General features: G+C 38.8%; 2 protein-coding genes across 4 annotated transcripts in view; one reads left to right on the top strand and one right to left on the bottom strand.

The window, feature by feature from the left end:
- The window catches only part of larp4b (La ribonucleoprotein 4B), a 48,884-nt gene extending 35,784 nt beyond the window's left edge, over positions 1-13,100 (bottom strand). For all 3 annotated transcript variants that reach the window (XM_005752418.1, XM_005752419.1, XM_005752420.1), the window contains exons 1-2: positions 12,503-13,100; positions 3,635-3,768 (exon numbers count right to left, since the gene is read on the bottom strand). In XM_005752418.1, the coding sequence (XP_005752475.1) occupies positions 3,635-3,715 (81 nt within the window). In that variant the 5' untranslated portion in view covers positions 3,716-3,768; positions 12,503-13,100. The remainder of the gene's footprint in view (positions 1-3,634; positions 3,769-12,502) is intronic.
- A 5,035-nt stretch (positions 13,101-18,135) lies between these two features.
- Positions 18,136-19,675, top strand: part of gtpbp4 (GTP binding protein 4) — a 9,880-nt gene continuing 8,340 nt past the window's right edge. Inside the window, exons 1-4 of the mRNA XM_013915754.1 lie at positions 18,136-18,252; positions 19,142-19,312; positions 19,409-19,512; positions 19,652-19,670. Of these exons, the coding sequence (XP_013771208.1) occupies positions 18,205-18,252; positions 19,142-19,312; positions 19,409-19,512; positions 19,652-19,670 (342 nt within the window). The 5' untranslated portion in view covers positions 18,136-18,204. The remainder of the gene's footprint in view (positions 18,253-19,141; positions 19,313-19,408; positions 19,513-19,651; positions 19,671-19,675) is intronic.

Genomic DNA, 19,675 nt, shown 5'->3' with positions numbered 1-19,675 from the left:
AAAATTCAAGCAGAGAGCTAATGTGTTATTTTTAAACTGTGTGTTTAATTTACATTTCCTAACCTCGTGTGGAAAGAGCAAAACGACCGATGACTGCAACAAGATGCAACTGTTTATTCTGTATGATGGAAGGCTTTAAGAGGCCACAAATCCTGGTGCCACCTCCCTCGGAAGATTTTCCAAAACAGTACTAATGGGAAGCATAATCTTTGTGAGGCAAACAAAGATTATGCTTGACTTGAACTCTGATAATGGAAATGTCTGCTTGACACCCACGGTGACCTTCTGCAATTTCAGACACACCCAGATGTACGTTAATGACACTTCACACGTTGCACCGGCTCAGTCAGTGCAGACCACAGAACGAAACTGACTGATCGGTGTGATTCATCTTTAATATACAACGTGTAGAGAACTTGAGATATTTCTCTGTGTTTAAAAAGAAGAAACCACATCTGTTTATACTGTTTTTCTTGTTATGATCACAACTTATAACGTTTGTTATTTTTTAACTTACAAATATTAAGCAGGAAAGCCACTTAAGACTCAATCCCGAGTTTTAAACCGATGAGGACTTTTAAATTAGTTTTCTAACCCTTTTGTGTAAAAATGAAAACCATGATTATTACATTAGAACATTTCAAAGCATCTGTCATAGAAAAACAGTGTAGTCAGACCCACTCAGTCATTTTACTAAAAAAAATAACATGTTACCTAAAGACAGGACTCAAACTTTGATGTGTCTGGCCTTCACGCTTCAACGAGAAATAAAATGTCACAGCTATGATCAATAGGACTGCTACAGGCCCATGAAAAGTGAGAAACAAAAACAGGTCATGGTTATTTAGTTACAAGAGTTGCCTTTTTCTTTGCCTCCCGATTCTTTATTGAACAGTCATCTATTATATGCAATCAGTGTGGGAAATCAGCTGCAGTGAAAAGCAGGCTGTGGCAGCTATGATGCCATTTTGGCTGGTTTAAAATACACCCCCCCCCCAAACGTAGTTTAATGTAGGCAGGCTGTTGCTGAAGAAACTTAAACTTTCTCTGGCTGATTTACCATGAAATACATCCATAGAGATAAATAAATGTGACAGGTAATCCAAAGTCCAGAAATAAAAACTGAATATTCCAAGATTTAAAATTAAATTATATTTATTTCCATTGTTACATACGAAAAAGAGGTTTTTGTTTTTTAGATTTCGATACTTTGAGAATTTATGTTATGGTACAGCCCCAAAGCCATCCCCACAAAAGATAATTCACTGTGACAACTCATGTGACATTATGAAAATGCGACATGAATACTGACCTTTAGAGTATCTTTACCGCTACGCCCATTATAGAATAACTCTAAAGTAGTGCACGGCAGCACTTTAATATAAAATACAGATTGTATAGTATTTATATTCAGGTAAAATCTATTATGATGTCAGCTTAAGTGTGATAAGGGCATAGACATAGAAACTAAGAAGATTTAAAAATAAACTATTACAGGCTGTCTGCGGCAATGCAGAGGTTTTTCACTTATTCCAACACAAACTATAAGGATTGTGATCTGGACATCACATATAAAATCCTACAATTAAAAATTATAAACATAGCTTTGTGTACAAAACCATGATATGGGATTACAACATAAATGGCATAAAGATAAATTAGGCTAAAATGCATCCTGCTATAAAGACACTTGGAACATCTTACCAAGAAACAGTTCCCACACTAGTGTCTGTCATCTGACATACATTATAACCTTATATATGAAAAATAAATTCAAACGGGAGCTGGATGAAGAAATCCCAGAAGAGATCTGATACCACATCAACAACACAATCACTGAAATTGAGGGAATTTAGTTGGAAGAACCAGATTGTTAACTTTAATGCTCCAAATTACAAGCAAACAGACAAACACTAAACAGCCATGCTGGAAATTATGAAAATGTGGTCATGTGGAACCAAACCACACTCACATTTGGGAAAATAAAACTGGGATTCATTCAACTCTAGGTAAGCTTGGTGAAAGACTCGGTGAAATATATGATTCCAAGATCATTTCAGATCCTATACTCGAGTTGTCTTAAGGGACGTATACCCTAAGGACATATCTGACACCAGCAAAGAAAATTATCACCAAACACTGACTAAGGATTGAAACACCAAGCTACAGAATGAGGTGTTTGCTGTTGAGGAGATTCTGTTGATGTGAAAGCTCAGACAGGAAAAAAAAAGAATACTTTCTCCAAGACTGGGACAAAGGGTTGTCATACAAAGTAAAGAAAGGACTTAAAATAAAGGATTTTGAATAAATTGCTTAGAGGCAGACTTGCACTGGCCTGGGACTGTTCAAATGTACATGAACTTGATTTTTTGTGTTTGTTTTTGGCTAATTTTTAATTTCAGCATTTGTGTAGGTGCTTTACATGGATAAACAAGGCAAATAAAATAAAAGCTACAAAAAAAGATAAATATGGCCTGAAGAAAAGTGATCTTACATCATCAAAAATAATTTTATTAATTAAATGCTGTCAAAGCTGTAAAGGCTCCATTATTGAATCCAAAACCTCCACACAGAATCAAACTATTGTGATTTCCAGGTCTGAGCCAGTTTGTAGATCAGATGTAAGGGTCCAATCATTAGGCTTGTTCATGCAGTAATTAACTGTTATTTACACATAAAAATCAGCATAAAACAGTTAATAGAACAAAAAACTTAATAAATAAATAAAAAATAAAAGTTTTATGACTTATGATACTGTTTAAAGGACAAAATAATTTCTCTCTCCAGCTGGTAAGGCTCTGCTCAAATCTATGTTTACCCCACAATCTATTATTTTCACATTTAAACATCTGTTTTACAAAGACTCACTCAAATACATAATCATACGAAGAATATTCATTTACAGCCCTAATGTATTTGCTTTAGTACTGTGCCCTCGTTAAGACATTTTTGTTGAATATTAATGAAAAGCTGCTGTGTATCCTTAACACAGACATCAAACTTTGTCTGAAAACCAGTGTGAAAATGTCCCTGATGCAACCAAAAACTGTGCGCCATGTTTTCCATCAGTCAAATGGATTATTTTAATGAACTGGAAACAACATAAACCAACCTGTTTCTGTACGGTTCATTCGTGTAACAACTTTATTGACTTAGCAGAACAGGAACACGGGCCAGGTCAGTGTGTTACTGTGTACCCCTCCTTCTCCTCTAAGCTCCACCTCAGTTTCTTTCTTGTTTTTAAAAATCTTTCATTGTAGTCACCGTCTACAGCGCTGCTCAAGTTGCTGCCAAGAACTGATCCAAGTTTGCTTACATTTGCATGTAAATTTCTGCGCCCAACAATAGTGACTGCTGAAAGTCAGCAATCACGCCTTTGTAGGGCCAAAGATCCAAAGAAATATGCCTGGCTCTTCAGCTAAAGGGTATCCAGACCAAAAACGGGATCAGTTCCAACCTTTTTTGTTCAGTTTAAGTGCAGCTACAACTCCCTGAATGACTGTGTTTGCATACAAGCTCAACACATGCTGGAACAGTATTGAACTACAACAAACCGAGCAGGTGGCTCCAGTAAAAACAGCACAGTGGTGTCAAGCTCAACTGAAAAACACGAGTGTTTGCGCGTTACACTCACCAAATGAGAGTTCTCTTTTGCCTCTTGTACTTGCTGCACCTGTGGTTCAGCTACAACTTTCGTGTCCTGGTCAGAAGTCATGAGCCGTCTGCTTCTTGGCTCCTCAGGGAGAAGTCTCTGTGTCACCAAGTAAGCTACAGGGGGGCAGAAGGGACAAACAAGTCTGAGTCAACAACGGATGTTTATCAGCGTATCATCAGCTGGTACATGTGTAAGACAAAGGAGTCAGGAGGTAGTGTCTGACAGTTGCGTTATTAAATCTGATTTTTCACACAAATTGTTTTTAATGCTTGTATATAGACAGAATAACAATCAGTGCATGTGTGGATATTTTCCTCGCACAGACTTAATTTACACTAATTTAAACTACCAACACGTTGCTGTTTCTCTTAAAATTGTAATGGCAAAACTGACAATATGCTGTTGTTCAAACCATTTCAATCTGTGCTTAATGACATGTACGGAGGCCACTATTCTAATTTCAGACACTTCAGACAGACGTGATGACAAAATGTGAAAAATCAAACGTCAGCTTGTTCTGACACATTGAAAGTATGTCACACCAATGTACAAGAAAAGCTATCAATTAGCAATAATGCAAATACAGTAACACAAAAAGCTCTGAAACTCATAACAGAAACAACCGGCGAATTAGACCCATCTACTTTATAGGCCTCGATTACACAACGTGGCTTTGATTCATATTTAGCAGCTGTTTGTTTAGTCGACAGTTTGGCCATGTTTTGGCCATTTTTGCATTAAACGATGCAGGCTTTAATATTTAGCCAGTTATTTAAATAAAATGTGTAATTGTTCTTTTGTGCCGTTGTTTTTATTGAACTGTTGCATTTGTCAAGGTCAAATTTTGTATTTTATATTCCCATTCAATAAAGGATTTTCCATTTCCTGCTGCCTGTGGATACTGACATTTACTGATGACAGTGCTGATGTTTATCTCGTGCTTTTATGGGTTTACCAGCACTCATGCTTGTATGACTGAATTTTAACATTATGGTTTTTTCTCACTTTTAAAAATAAAATAAAATAAATATGTACGTGTGTGATGGTGCATCCCAGCATAGAACAATCATGCAGTTATGTTGAAAACAACAGGTGCATCCATAGAAAGTAAACAGTTTTCTATCTTTAACACCTGCTACATTTGCTGCTTGTGGGGCACACAAAAAAAGTGAACTTTTAACCTTTTTTGACTATTTTTATTAGGGGTATTTTTTAAAAAAGATACATAGTAGCATTGCAATATTTTGTTAAGGTGGTATTGTATCTATACAGAGACACCAAAAATCTGTATTGTAATGAAACAATAATCTGGGCCAATCAAATAAAGAAACAAAGAAACAAAGAAAGAAATCATTGTATTGAATTTTTTCACATTCTGCAACAGATTAAGACTCGTGGTAACAAAATGTTTGCCCAGAGCTTGATGCTGTTGCACTCTCATGGCCACTTATGATGGCAGGGCGATTGCACAGATTTCCAGATAGGAGGCAATCTTAATACCAACAAACTGTCAAAGTTGCAACTTGACAGACTGCAGTAACTCAGAAAAATTGTTGGAAGCTTTCAAATAATTGCTAATTCATAAATGAGACAGATTGCCAACAAGTTGCCATGAGTCTAAATGAGTCTTTGTCAATGACCAGGATTCGAGGGGACTCAACACAACAGGCTGCCAGCTAGTTGTATTCTGGTTTATATGCCTATAGAACAGCAAGGTTGCAGAGTGGAAATGTATTAATTAAATGTGAATTTCTGTCTATGTAGAGAGCAGCAGATATGTGCTTGTCAATGGTTTTTCACAGTTAATTGCCTACTTGACCCCATTCAATAGCAGACAGAGCACACAGATTTTGTCTGGCAGCATTTATGGCAGGTTGTCGTGATAGTCGAATTTTTGCAGCAAAAAAAAAAAAAGAAGAAGAAGAAAGAAAAGAAAACAGCTTAAGTGTGATAACTTTATCTTATAGGATAAAACAGATACTGGCTTAGTTAAACTTTGAAGACATCACTGAAAAAAATTAGTTAAAAGAATGTGATCGGGGGTTTTTTCAAATGTGTTGAAAGAATGCAGCTGACAAAATGTGAAAAAGTAGAGTATACTCATCGCAAAATATTTTTAAAAAATTAAATTGTCATATCATGAGTGAAGTATTCTGATAAGACTGTATCGTAGAAGGTGGCAATGATCATCATATTCCACAAATGTGGCTAAAAACTGCAGTCTGTATCAGTTAGCAGCATGCGAGTGATTAAAAATGATTAATGCTAATGTTGTAATCTGCTGTCTCAACAGAAAGGTTGATAATAAACCAACAATAAGACTGACACAGATCATGTGTGTAATTTCTGGTTGATCTTCAGCCTCATTTCTCTGAGGCGGTGAAAGCAGGCGCATTAAAACAAAAATGTTTTTCTTCAGTTAACAGGAGCAGCACTCGTCATTGGTTGGATTATTACCTGCCGTGATTGTGACAGTCTTTTCTGGACCGACTGCTCAACAAACGTGAAGAAAATAATCTTTTCAGCTGCTCTCATCCACTGCTCTCTCGTTTCACACAGCAATAAAGCAAACGCACAAAGATAAGTCAAAATAAAAGCTGTCCGTTTAGTTTGCCGCTATGTTTTTCAAATCTAAATGTGTAAGACAATATTTGTTATTAAAGCTTTAAAATAACTGTAATAGCAGGTAAGTCTGCTAGAGAGATTGGATAGCTTCTATAAACCTGAAGTTTACCAAATTTACAGCTCGCAGCAGACTAAACAAACAGCTTTTCCTTAAAGCCAAAAATGTCACTTTTCTTCAGGCGGTCTAATGAAGGACTCTTATGGGCTTTAACAACTGCCCCTGTCAGTGCTACAACGCTCCATCCTTCTGGCTAAATATTTGAACATACACTCCTAAATACTTTTTATTGTCCTCGTGCATCTATTTTTAGCCACAAATGCGAGCAAAACACTTACATCATCAAGCCCTGCCTCCCTGAATTCTTTTCCACGTAAAAAGGACGCTTAGCTGCACTTTTTGCTTTCTGTTTATACACGAGTCAAACGTCATGAGGTTTTGTAGGTCAAGTTCTCGACATCACTCTGTCATCCCCAAGGCCCGATTGGATGATCACTTCCACAACATTTGACCTCAGTGTAACGGGGGGGACAAAACAAAACACCACTGGAAACACCTTCTTTTCTGTCCTGCTTGTAAAGCGGTGATAATCCGCCCAACAATCGGGCGCCTGTCCCTGACACGGGCCCTCGCTGTGTTCGCATACAAAGCAGAAAAAGAATGGTGTGGCTGTAAAGCCGGTGACCTTTGATCCACATAATGACACAGTGTCACTGCTGCTGTGATGAATGGGGCATAGCACAAGCCTCCATCAACTCACATCAATAATTGAAGCATCTGTTTGCGTGATAAACTTTGCACCTAACATTGTAAAAACGGTTTGACAACTGAAACCTGCACACAACCCCAGTGTGTAACTAGCTGACAAGTCATGCAAAATCTATTATTTTATTATTTTTGGACTAAATAGGAAGCCAGTACCCAACGATTGGGTGTGGGGGTTCTGGGTTTTCATGTCACCTTGTGTGCTTCAGTACCAAATTCTCTGTGATGTATTTTTCTGTTTCTGCTGTCACACATTTAAAGGACTGACATACTGACACAACAAAGTCTTGGCAGCCTTTTTTCCGAACTACTGCTCTTTAATGCTGACGTTCTGATTTGAACTTCTACCTCTGATAAAAATCACCACGCACATAAATAAATAAATAAAAACCCTGGTGCTGTGATTAAAGCCAGAAAGTCTCATTCTTGTCTATGTCAGCTGCCCTTCGGTCAACTGCCTGTTCCAATTGAGGCTGAACCACGCTCACCTCAGAGAGCTCTTCCAGAAAGGGTCGTGGTCTGAAACAGTTTCTGCAGATTTAAAACTACAGACACCGTAAGAGCTTATTTGGTAAACAGCTTAAGGAAGGGAAAAAAAAGAAAAGAAAAATGGTGTTAGTCTGTCCCTAAAACACCCTAACAGCCATTTTTGTTGGCAGAGCCCATGTTACATGAATTGCAGGAAGCTTTTGGGGTACAGATGGGGGCGAAGACTGCAACAGGCAACGCTGAACTGATGTTCTGCACTGCACCTACGAGGCAAGCGGCACAGAGCTGAAAGCAGACCATGTGAAAGCCTGTGAGCACTCTGGAGATAAAAGAAGCTGAAGGCAAACACTAATAATCCTTCCACAGGTTCACTTACAGAAACCTCAGTAGTTTTACTTCCTCTAGAGAGATCTTACCGAGCTAAAGCTCTCCTTTAATCATCCTGACTCGAGCTGAACTCAACTGATCAGGCTTTGCTTTTGTGGAGGACCAAATGCTTCCTGCTGGAGTAAAAATAGTCATCGTTTGATCCGGACTGTGTCGTTTTCATGATTGCTGGCCGCCAAATTTATAAACAAATTTTAAATTCAATACTTTTGTGCAGAAACTTGAAATCATATTATGAACCTGTTAGATCTACATCTACTTGATATATAAGCTGACCCATAGCACAACAAATGACATAGCTACCAGGCTGTGATATCAGCTAAAATACTCTTCGTTTAGCCCAAAGGTTGGGCAATGCTTGTGTTAGAGTAGTGAGAACAACCTTTTCACTCTGGTCAGAAACTATCGCACACCATGAAGCTGAAAGCATGCAAACTTGGATCACTAGCCACAAATGTAAATATGAATCAACTGAAAGAACCACTCAGAGGAAACGGAGAACTTGTGAAAATGACAGTTGTTGTGACATTAATGTAAACTATTTTAAACTACTTCAGGAACCTCACACTGGTAATACTAATGTTACTGAGGTAAAGCATCAGTCCAATTGATTCAGCTAAAACATTTAACATGTTCTGCCTTGTTTGTGTAAGAGTAAATACACAGAAAGGTTGGACAGCTTTTGTCCTAAAATAGACTGTGTGAACTGTGCTGCTATCAAAAACAGTAAAGATGACGATTTTGCGTCCTGCGCTTGGGAGCTGTTGTTCATCAAATGTCATCTAAATATTAACCAAGTTGAGTTTTTCTTAATTCTGTTTTTGCTATCACGCACAGTAACTCAGTAATTGCTCATCAATTTGAATTACTCATTATTTCAAAAGCATATAAATCCCTCCTGTGGCAAGTAGTTAAGAAGAGAACTCACACCTCCCCACACCCACACCATTTTAAAATTAAATTAAATCCAGATGATAAAAAAAATCTGAAGTTTATTTTAAAATATAATTAAAGAAGCTCATTTCTCTCCAATTCAGCAACAATTACATTTTTTAGCTTTAAGCAGCCAGCAGGAATACATCTCATGCCCACAGCGTTGTAATTTTAACCTGAGACAACACCTTCAACCAACACACAAACTGCCTTTTAGAGAAAACACCTGCACTCTGAGAGTGAGCCAAGTGTGATATTTACTTTATGCAGGATAAACTCCAGACCAGAGACGTTTCCCTTTGGTCGCTGAAATATTATCAGTCTGTCAAAACATTTAACATGGATAATTGTGAGAAGCCAAAACTGTAAGTGAAATGTAATTTTCATTAATCACACAGCAATAAGGCAGCCTAACCTGGTAGTGTGTAGTACTGTGGTTTAAAGTAACAGCTTATAAATATTAAGTCAAATTGAACTTGGATAAACACACAGGCTGGCTCATAACTGCCTGCTCAAAAAGAAACAACTCAAGACAAAGTCTTTTCTTGCTTATTTCACCCTCACTGTACCTGAACTTAGAGAGCCCCCCCAGCCAATCCCACTCTAACTCCAACTATACCTGTACTTACAAAAGGCATAACAAAATTCCCAGATCTCTTTATTTTATCTGGCTTAACTACACCAAACATCAACAATTAGGCCAACTGATTACACAAAGGCCATTGTCAATTAATCTAATTAACACTGGCAGCATCTGACCAATCACAATCATAAGTGTGCTGAGAGCAAAATTGACCGACTCAGATAAAATTATAATTTTTAGAAAATACGAAGATAATACAGCCTGACCACGTCAAAGCTCTATTATTAAAGATGGAGGGGGGGGGGGGGTTTGATGTGTGCAAAAAAGTTTCAGGTTTTTACTTTTTACTTTCAGAAGGAGCCTGAACATTAAAAAATAAAATAAAATAAACAGTTTGTGAAGAAATAAAGACCAAAAATTAAAAACAGGATTCATATTGGTTAGTGTGTAGGATTTTTGCTGGCATAGAGTGGACCTTTAATGCGCACCTATGCATAAGCACGACTGGTATGCATATAACTGTAGCGAAAACACATTTATAGCAAATTTCAACTCTTGCTGCCCTCTCAAAGAGCTTTAGACTACAAGGCCACATTTAATCTACCTCACATCCACGGCCAATTTACAATCACCATTTAACATAAGCAGTCCTTGGACTGTGGGAGGAACATGGAGAGGACCCACATACACAGGAATAACAAGCAAACTCCACACAGAAAGGCCAGAGCCACGGTTAGAATTAGGAAATTACTTAATGTGACGCCTCAAAGTGCCAGAATACTCTCAGCATTGGTCACCATAACATCATAATGTCACTTCTATTTATGCTAGCTGCTGTTGTTTCTGTGGATTTCACAAACAAAAAGTTAAGTTTCAGTAAATTAAACCCTACTTAAAAATACTGGTTTACCATCCTTTAAAAAAATAAAATAAAATAAAACACAGTATTGGTGATGGTGCTTGGTTGGTGGACACATACTTTCAAATTTCCTAACAAAACAAATTGTTTTAAAATAGTTTTAAACAGGAATAAATGTGTTCCTCAAATCTCTATGAGTGATGCTCATCAAATGAAGAAGAGAACTTTAGAGTATGTCCAGGGTAAGATTAATCATTCCCATAATTCTAAGACATGATACTGCCACAGAGAGATAAAGCTGTCTAATCGAGCTCAGCCCTGCATCTGCACTGGTGCACAGCCACAGGACAGCGGCAGCACTGCAGAGGTGGACCCACATCCGACCTACACAACACCTTTACAGTCTACAGTGGAACTTGAGTGGAACTCTGGTTTACCTGATGCAGCAGCTTCTCTTTTCTGCTTTTTTCCCAAAATTCAGAGGGCGCATTAACTTTTCATTCATATCCATGTTTTGTGTACTTTAAATATTCTTCTTGTGTCTCCCATGGTTAAAGAGGACTAACAGCAGTAGAATAATATTTTTGTTCAGTGCAACTTCTACTATGGTAGAGGTTGCACTGAATGAGCAACTTAATATAAGAATAAGCTCCAAATCTTATATCTATCATAAGAACTGCATGGTTAGAGGTTAGTGGTTCAGCAGTTATCACCTTTAGCCACTAGTTATTTTCATCTTGCTGTTATTATAACTGCAGTGAGGAGACCAGCTATAGTGGTATTTGTAGTAAGTACTTTTAGAGACACAAAAACCTCACCTGTGTGTATTCATTGTGTCACTCTTTCAGAGAATAAATGTGCAGATGTTTAGTCATGTAGAAACAATCCTTCCTGCCCGAGGTCAGAGCAATCACAGCAGCACCACTTTCTAAAGAGCTGACTGATAAATGGATAGTTATTTCGTACCTGTTGATCATTCTTATTTTGAACTTAAGCTGCTCTGGAGCAAGCGATGTATCGCCTTAACAACAAAAATACCTACATAACCCCAAAGACCCAGAGTTACACCTGAAGTTATCTTGCTCAAGTCCAAATTCTGCTTCCTAGTACAGACCTCAGAGCACACAATACAGACAATGTTAAACAACTTATTTCAAAGTTATTCCAAAGGAAAACGACAATACTGATAATAAACATTTTAATAAGTAATGTTTTTAAAGGGTGGGTTAATTTACTTAACCTTGAGTACATATTTTGTGAACAAATCCACAAAAACACCAGAAAACAAGAGATGTCTGTTAAGTAATTAGATGCAGACCAACCGCTTTTCTCATAACAAAAAATGCCCATTGTGAGTCCAGAAACCCCGCTACCACTACACCTGAGGCTGCCCCCCGAATCCCCACTTTAACCCCTCAATACAACCCTTCAACAAACAGTGATCCTTATCAAACCACATCCCATTTCCTCTACAGATGCAGTGACTCAATCATGAGGTTTAGACAGGGCCTGAACCAAAACAAGCTCTGCTCACTCCTCCCCTGTCGTGTTTCCACCCTGCTCAATCACTTCAGGTGATTTATGACCCCCAGCCGGTGCTCTAAAACAAGGCCGAGGTTCAACTCTACCGGTGAAAAATGCAAGGGTGGTCCACAGGACTGTATTTATAGTCGGTTGCTTACCGCTGGTGGAGGATGGTCGCAAGACATCTTGGATGTCTGTAAACGCTGCTAATCAGCGTGTACCTCCGTCCATCCACACACACTCGAGAAGCATTTGTTTGGATCAACTTGACAAGTCAAAAAACATAACAACTTCCAGTGGAGACGCAATGCAGGCGCGTTTAGCAGCTGACAGCCGGCAGTGACTGCAGCTCACATGCCAGGGGCCAAACTCAGCGACACTCCTTTAATAATTGCGCCGTGATGAGGACGAAGTGCGGCCTGAGCGTGGCTAAAGAAAAAACACAGCTACTGTAGCCACGACGCCTGTGTAGTAAAGTTGAGCCGACTGCAAAGTAGCAGCCATGTCTTGTTAGCTGGTTTTGCAGCAGCATCCAATGAAAGATGGCGACCTCAGGCGTGAATTCGCGGATTCCCCAACCCCCAACCGATTTGAATCAGTTAGTTAGCAAGAGAGCTAACTTGCCCCTGACCGTGTGTTTACCACCCCTCTCCCCTTAATGACAGAGAACAGCTTCTTACTCACCTGTCAACTCTCACTATACGGCTCTGCAAACACTGTGGTAGCTGCTGCTGGAGGTGGTGCTGGACTGAGGCCTCGAACTGGCTTCCAGGCTAAATGCGCAGGGTGTTAGCTAGCGAGCTAGCAAGCTGTATCGAGCACGCTAGCTGCGAACAACCGGCTCAAACTTCACCAGCAAACAGTCTTCAGGTGTCAGGGGACGCACCCACAGCCAGTTACAGCGCAATGACAAAAACACTCCAACACTGACACGGGGAAGGGGGGGAAAAGAAAGGAAAACGAGGTCCCCCTTAACAACACTGCAAGCTAGTTAGCAAGTTAGCTAGGTGGCTAGCTAGCTAGCTTGCCTGCCTATCAAGTTTGTGCAGTCGATGAAAACTGGCGTCTGGAAGCAAAATCCCTCACGGTCAACAGCAGGCTCTGAGGGAGGGAGGCCAGTCCAGAAACAATCAGGGGAAGCCTAAAAAGTGAGAAATAAACGTGACTCGTCTTCCAGCTTCCGATCGATCAAACATTCGCTCCTGCTAAAGATGAGAGAGAGAAGAGGGGGGTTTGGAATGGAGAAGTCGGCGTTTCCTTTCCTTTTCGTGTGCAGCGCAAAGATCGTCTATAGCGCAGATTTACCGGACATCTCAGCGGCTCCGAAAAACTTTTTTTAAGTGTCCACCAAAGACCAGAGCTTCATTATAAATATTTTAATTAATAAAGCCCAATAATATCAGATAGCTTCAAACGTATTCACATATTTAAAAATGGGGCCACTTACATCTTAAACCAGGTATTTAATCAAACAAGCAACCTATCAGAAATACACACACATACACACAAATAATCATAAGTAAAAATAAATCAGCAAAACATAATCAAAGAATATATATATATATATATATGAAACAATTTTGATACTAATCAGGAAGGCATGCAAATGGTCTTTATCTGCTAGATTACCAAACGTGGCTGAGCTCAACAGGCATGGCTGTGCACTGCTATTCTTAATTTCAATATTTGGTAAAAGGACTAGTAAATAAAAACGTGTTCTTGAAATTATCTGTAGCATTTGCTTCCCTAATATTTTAATCTTCCACAGTTTGGGGGCTTTAACTGTGAAAGCTGATAGCTCAAAGTTCGATATCTAAGATCTAAGAGGGCGAGTCAGTTTGTGACAGACTTTCGTAAATATAAGAAGGTCCAACACAAATGAGGATTTTCTATTCGGGTAAGAGTATTTTAAAGTCGGCTTATATTGTTTACCTCATATCAATAGACTAACGCTACATGTTAAATAGGTTTATTGTTTTATGTTTCTGTATAATAGGTAGAAAGACACATCTTATAGTTTGAGGTGGTGCAAAGAATTTTTATATATACACAACAGTGATTACAAATTAAGAAGACAGAACTGAAGCTAAGTTAAAAAATATAAAATTCAGACTCAGATTGTGCGAAAGAGTACTTCAAATGGCATTAATTAATAATATATGCAGTATAAATCAAAGAAGGTATGTGGACTCTGCTGTCCTGACAGGTGTGTTCACCTGACACAGAAAAACAGACCTGTTATGCAGTTTAACAGAGAGCAGTAGGAATGATTTCCTGAAGCGTTCTTCATTCAGTGAGGTTGAACACGTCTGAGGAAGAATGTGCTCTGCTGCCTCTGCAGTGTGGAGCGGAGCAGGTGTGATGGGGCATGGTGGAGAGCAGTTTGTTCAGTGACCTCCTGTTTCTCACTGACTCAGACGCCTCCAGATTCTGGCCAGTGATCCTGTGGAGCCTGCTGCCATCTCTGGCACCGATGCTGTCCACCCAGCAGTCAACTGCAAAGTAAACAGCGCCCTTGCCGCACACTGAGCTTCCTCCGAAAGCAGAGTCTGCTCATTTCCTGCTCATATACAGCACCAATGTTGGTCCTCCAGCCCAGTCTGCCATTCAAGTGAACACCTGTAGCTCTCCTCTGGAAGCCAACCAACTCTTTTTTGTCTTGCTGACATTCAGGAGGTTTTTTCCCTGCACTCCAATTCCAGCCAGCCCTTAATACACCCACCCACTGCAGCGTCATCAGAGCACTTCTTTTCCCAACAGTGAAAAGTAAACAGGAATGGAGACAGGACAGTCAGCTGTGGTGCCCCAGTACTGATAAGCACCACATCAGACATGGCTCCCCCGCCATACAAACCAACAGACAGCCACGAGACCGTGGAAGTGACACCCATCCTGAGCAGGTATTAAACTTACTGAAAAACATGACTCTCACAATGCCACCAAGGTATATCCACTCCTGTGTGGGCTACTGGTTATTTTCTAAATATAATCTTTTTGACTTAAAAAGACAAACAAGACAACTTTTTAAAATAACTGCTGACAAATGAATTTGTTACAGCAGGTGAGAATGAAGTAAAACACAACAAATATATAGGAAATAAGTATAACAGCTTATGAGTCATTAAAATAAGAATATAGCGTGACAAAACTATTATGAAGAGAAGTAAAAAAATTTATTTGAAATCATAATAAATGCGAGACATGAAAATTTAAAAAACCATAACAAATGAACAAATCTAAATACTAATCTGTAAGTGACAATAAATAGATAGGAATATTTAAATGGTAACAAATAGATAGATAAACAAACAAACAAACAAACAAACAAATAAATAAATAAATGTGCAAAAGTTTCAAGTCACACCTCATTTATTTGTTTTGCTTCAAATGAGACAGATTATTTGTGGTTTTTCTGGGTTTTTATTGCTGACATTGGCTGCTTTTTCACTCATTTTCAGTCCAGTCCTTGTACCTCACCATGTTCACAGGGATGTTTGTTAAGCAGCTTTACACTGACCTATGGATGAAAAAAACACATAACTTACGGGATGAACCTGTGTTGTGTCCACACATAACAGACAACCAAGTGAAGAAATTTTCAGATTCTATCTCCAGGCTCTTTGTTACTAATAGCCTGTCAAAAAACCACATTTATTCCCACTCCCACAATGGTTTGACAGGAATATACGTTACTTTTTGCAACAACAAGGGGATTCCCAAAGAGCTATTAGCTGAAACCATGGCTTACCTAAGCATGATGTGCAGTGTGTCCTTAACAAATCGGAGTGACCTGTACAAGTGACAGGCCTAAAAACTGTCATGAAATCCAGCAAAGACCTGACACAGGACCTGAGAGGTGAATCCTGGACCTTCGGATAATTCATCTGCTGTTTACTGAAGCCTCGTCAGAAATACTCTCAGCTGAAGGGTGGCTGTCAAGAAGCCATTCTTAAGCAAAGGAAACAGGGAGAAAAGGCTGAGGTGTTCCAGGTTACACAAGAACTGGACTAGAAATCAGTCAGTATCTGTCTATAAAACTGTCTGGAAGCTCTGTCATAGTGTAGTAAGTATTGTTGGGGATCTTATCAATGCTGATGAAATAGTGCCATCAGATTTTGACCCCCTCATGCTACATCATCTTGAAAATATCTGACTGGAAAGGCAGTGATCCCAAATAGACTGCCAGTGCAGTAAAATCATACCTGGATAGAAAACAGTGGAACACCATCAGTCATGGATTGGCCTCCCCAGAGCCTGAATCTTAGTATTACAGAAGCATTGTTGGATCATCCTGACAGAGAACAGAACAAAAGACAGCAAACATCTAAAGAAGAGCTTTGAATGTCCTTCAAGAAACCTGGAGAACTACTTCTGAAGACTAACAGAGTTGAGGCTGTGTTAAATAATAAAAGTGATCGTACCAAATATTGACCTTCAAGCTCTAAAGAATTGTACAAACTCTGTTTTTACCTTATATTCCATATTTCCACGTGAGCTGCCGTGTTTCAGTAAAATGCTGCACCTATTTTGCATTTTTAAGCAAACTATAAAGAAAGACTTTCTCACAGGGCTATATTTCATCATCAGTGCAGGAGGAAAGCTGACACTGAGGGAAAATTCTTTAAAGTGCTAAGGAAAAAATGTTGTCCTGTTTTGTCTTTTTCTGTTCTGGTGCTGAGTTAGCGGATACCGAGCTTGCGCTAAAGTCTCAGTTCTCACTGAGGCCGGAGGAGCAGAGCCAGAGAATCGAGGCGGATGTAAACACGAGCCGCTCTCCGTCAGCGGAGTGATACCTCTTCGCGTGTTTTTCTATCTCTGCGCCTAGAGCTGTCACACAGGGCTCCAGCCCCTGCCCCTCCTCCCCCCTCCTTTTACTCTTCCTCGCTCGCGCTCGCAGCAGGTCGTCCTGATTGGTCCACACTGCCCGTGGGTGCACGCGGATCCACTCGTGATCAGGGAGAGTGGGCGGGATCACGGGCTATTCTTGTCCGCTGATTGGCTGCTTGTCGCTCCGCGCGGATCACAACAAGAATGTTTTTCAAACTAGTCAATGCTGTCAAAGCAGCAAGCACACACACACACACACACACACACACACGTACATATATATATGTGAATGATAAATAATTATTATTAATTATTAAATATTGTTTTATTAAAATGTCACCAACTCCAAATTACAGCGCTATAAAAAGTTTTCTGTTTATTATAAAATAATACAAATAACAAAACCTTAAATTAAAATTAAAATTAGACACTTTCTGGCAACTTGAAGTGTTAATAATAATAGCCAAATTTTATCCAATTCAACGAATAATTAATAAATAAATCCAAAGAAACAAAGAAGTTGTAATAATAATAAAAATGAAAAAATAAGACAATTAATTAAAGCCTAATTAAATACATAGCAAAAAATATTTTAAAAAGTAGATTGCCATGACAAAACAAATATCTCAGTCAGATAAAAGGTAATCTGAAATAATAAAAATGACAATACAAAGAAAATACTATGAATTCAAATAATAAAAATGCAAATATTTCAGACTAAGCAAAACAAAATAAAACGGAATTTAGTAAAAGAAACACCCCCCCCCCCACATGTATGTCATTAACTGCATCACTGACATAAAATGTATCAATGACGTAAACAATTAAATCAGTTGATAAAATAGGTCACTGTAATTTTTCGGACGTAATGAGCAAACAGCAAACAAACCTAATGAGATTCCCATATTAATACCTACCTACCTAGTCCCAAAGTTACTTTCAGACCTGTTTTTACAGACAGGAAATAAATAAAAACTCAACTCTCCTTCCTTTGTGTAGGACATACGGTGGAATCAGTGGGTGTAAATCAATCTCAATATATGATTTTTTGTTTAATAATAATTTAGAAAATCTGAAAAAAAGTCTTTCATTTTTAATATTCTAAAGAAAACCCTGCTTACGTAAACAGCAACACTAAATGAATGAATAAATGTCTTTATTGTCACTGTAAAAACTATATTGTGAAGTAATAATATGCATGTAAATAAATTCACTCACATGTAAATGAATAGTACCTAAATATGCATGTGTACATTTAAGTTGTTTTTATGTATCTCATACTCACACAGATAGATAAGATAAAATGTTATTGAAAAAAGCTGTTAAGCTTTTGTGTCTCTTGAATAAATCTAAATGATTCAATACAACCAGTATTTTTGTTTTTGATGATTTGGATTTCTTGTGGTTGTGTCTATTTTTGTTGTGTCTGTGTCCGGACGCCAGGGGGCGGTGTCCAAAAAACACACACACAAACTGTTTTCTGAGTCTTTTCCGGCTGTTGCGGAACTCCGGGCTTTCTTTCCCCGTGCCGTCAGCGGACTACAACGTGTCCCGACAAAATGGCACTTTATAATTTCAAGAAGATTATGGTGGTTCCCACCGCCAAGGTAAGTTTTACCTTTTGCTAACATCGCGTTTTAAAGCGGCTGAGGTTCGGTGCGGCTCGCTGTGGGAGATGGCAGGAGATAAAAGATGGTGGAAAAGAAAACACGTGCCGTACTGGGCTGAAGAGAGAGCAGCATGTTTAAGAAAAGCAGACTTCAGGCAGAAAACTGCTACACTGAGTCTGACATGTCATTATATGTGAATAAACAGCCAGTAAAAGTCTGTCTTAGCCGGTGGTTGCTCTGATTTTCGCTTTCAGAACTGCATTCACAAATCTGGAGGTTTACCTATGTGTTTTCTTACCTCTGTATAAGTTTAAGGCTGTTTGTTCCATAGGTTTCTGTTTCCTGTGAGCAGAGACACTGTTGCTCACTTCGGCAGGTATAAGATACTTTCATCACCTCATGAAAACAGGCCTAATGACTCTCGTGTGGCTACGGTGGTGTCAGTCCTTTTAAACACCACGTTGTGGCGGCCTACTATGAGAAGACAGTCATGAAAGACTCTGCCTTCTTTCCTCAAACAGTTTTTTAATATAACTTGTATGCCGAACTTTAAAAAACACTATAATTCGTGTTAAGCGTCACATAAAATTGTGTTATAAGCTGCCTGATTTGGCCGGTAGCCGAGTAAACATTAAACTGATTGGTTTCTCAGGGAGGTCTGGCTGGATTCTAGGAAAACCGATTATATGAGATTTAATGTACTGAATTACAGGGAAATGGAATTTTCTTGTTCGTAATGTAACTATTCGAGTATTGATAAACCTCAAATAGCCAAATAATTAAAGACAGAGGCCAAAAATAAAATCACTTTTTCAGATGATGTTATAATGAATTGTTTGTTTGTGGTGATCTGTGGCTGACCTTTACCCTGTTTAAATCTGTGCAGGATTTCATCGATGTCACTTTATCCAAAACCCAAAGGAAGACGCCCACGGTGGTACACAAACATTACCAGATTCACCGTATCCGACACTTTTACATGCGAAAGGTGAAGTTCACCCAGCAGAACTACCATGACCGCCTCACGCAGATCCTTGCCGACTTCCCCAAGCTCGACGTAAGAAAAGAAAATTTGAAACAGACTCATTTCATTTAAATATCTGGTCAAACTCGTATGATGCTTAATGTTACGTTATGTTTTCCATCTCCTCAGGACATCCACCCTTTCTATGCTGATCTAATGAACGTCTTGTATGACAAAGATCATTACAAGTTGGCCTTAGGACAGTTAAACATTGCCAAGAATCTGATTGACAAGTAAGTTTATCTAAAATCTAATGCTGGTTATTGTTGTGCTGTGAACACTGCTTTCAGATCTTTGTTCCTCCTGATGTACAAATCTGAATCAAAAGCCTCTCACTCTATTCACTAATGGATTTCACTGATGGATCTAAAGCTTTGACATCTTCTGTGGTGTTTG

The sequence above is a fragment of the Pundamilia nyererei genome, unplaced genomic scaffold (assembly GCF_000239375.1).
Source record: "Pundamilia nyererei isolate P.nyererei 1_Seehausen unplaced genomic scaffold, PunNye1.0 scaffold00358, whole genome shotgun sequence".
Lineage (NCBI taxonomy): Eukaryota > Metazoa > Chordata > Actinopteri > Cichliformes > Cichlidae > Pundamilia > Pundamilia nyererei.
This window is presented reverse-complemented; position numbering and strand designations above follow the sequence as displayed.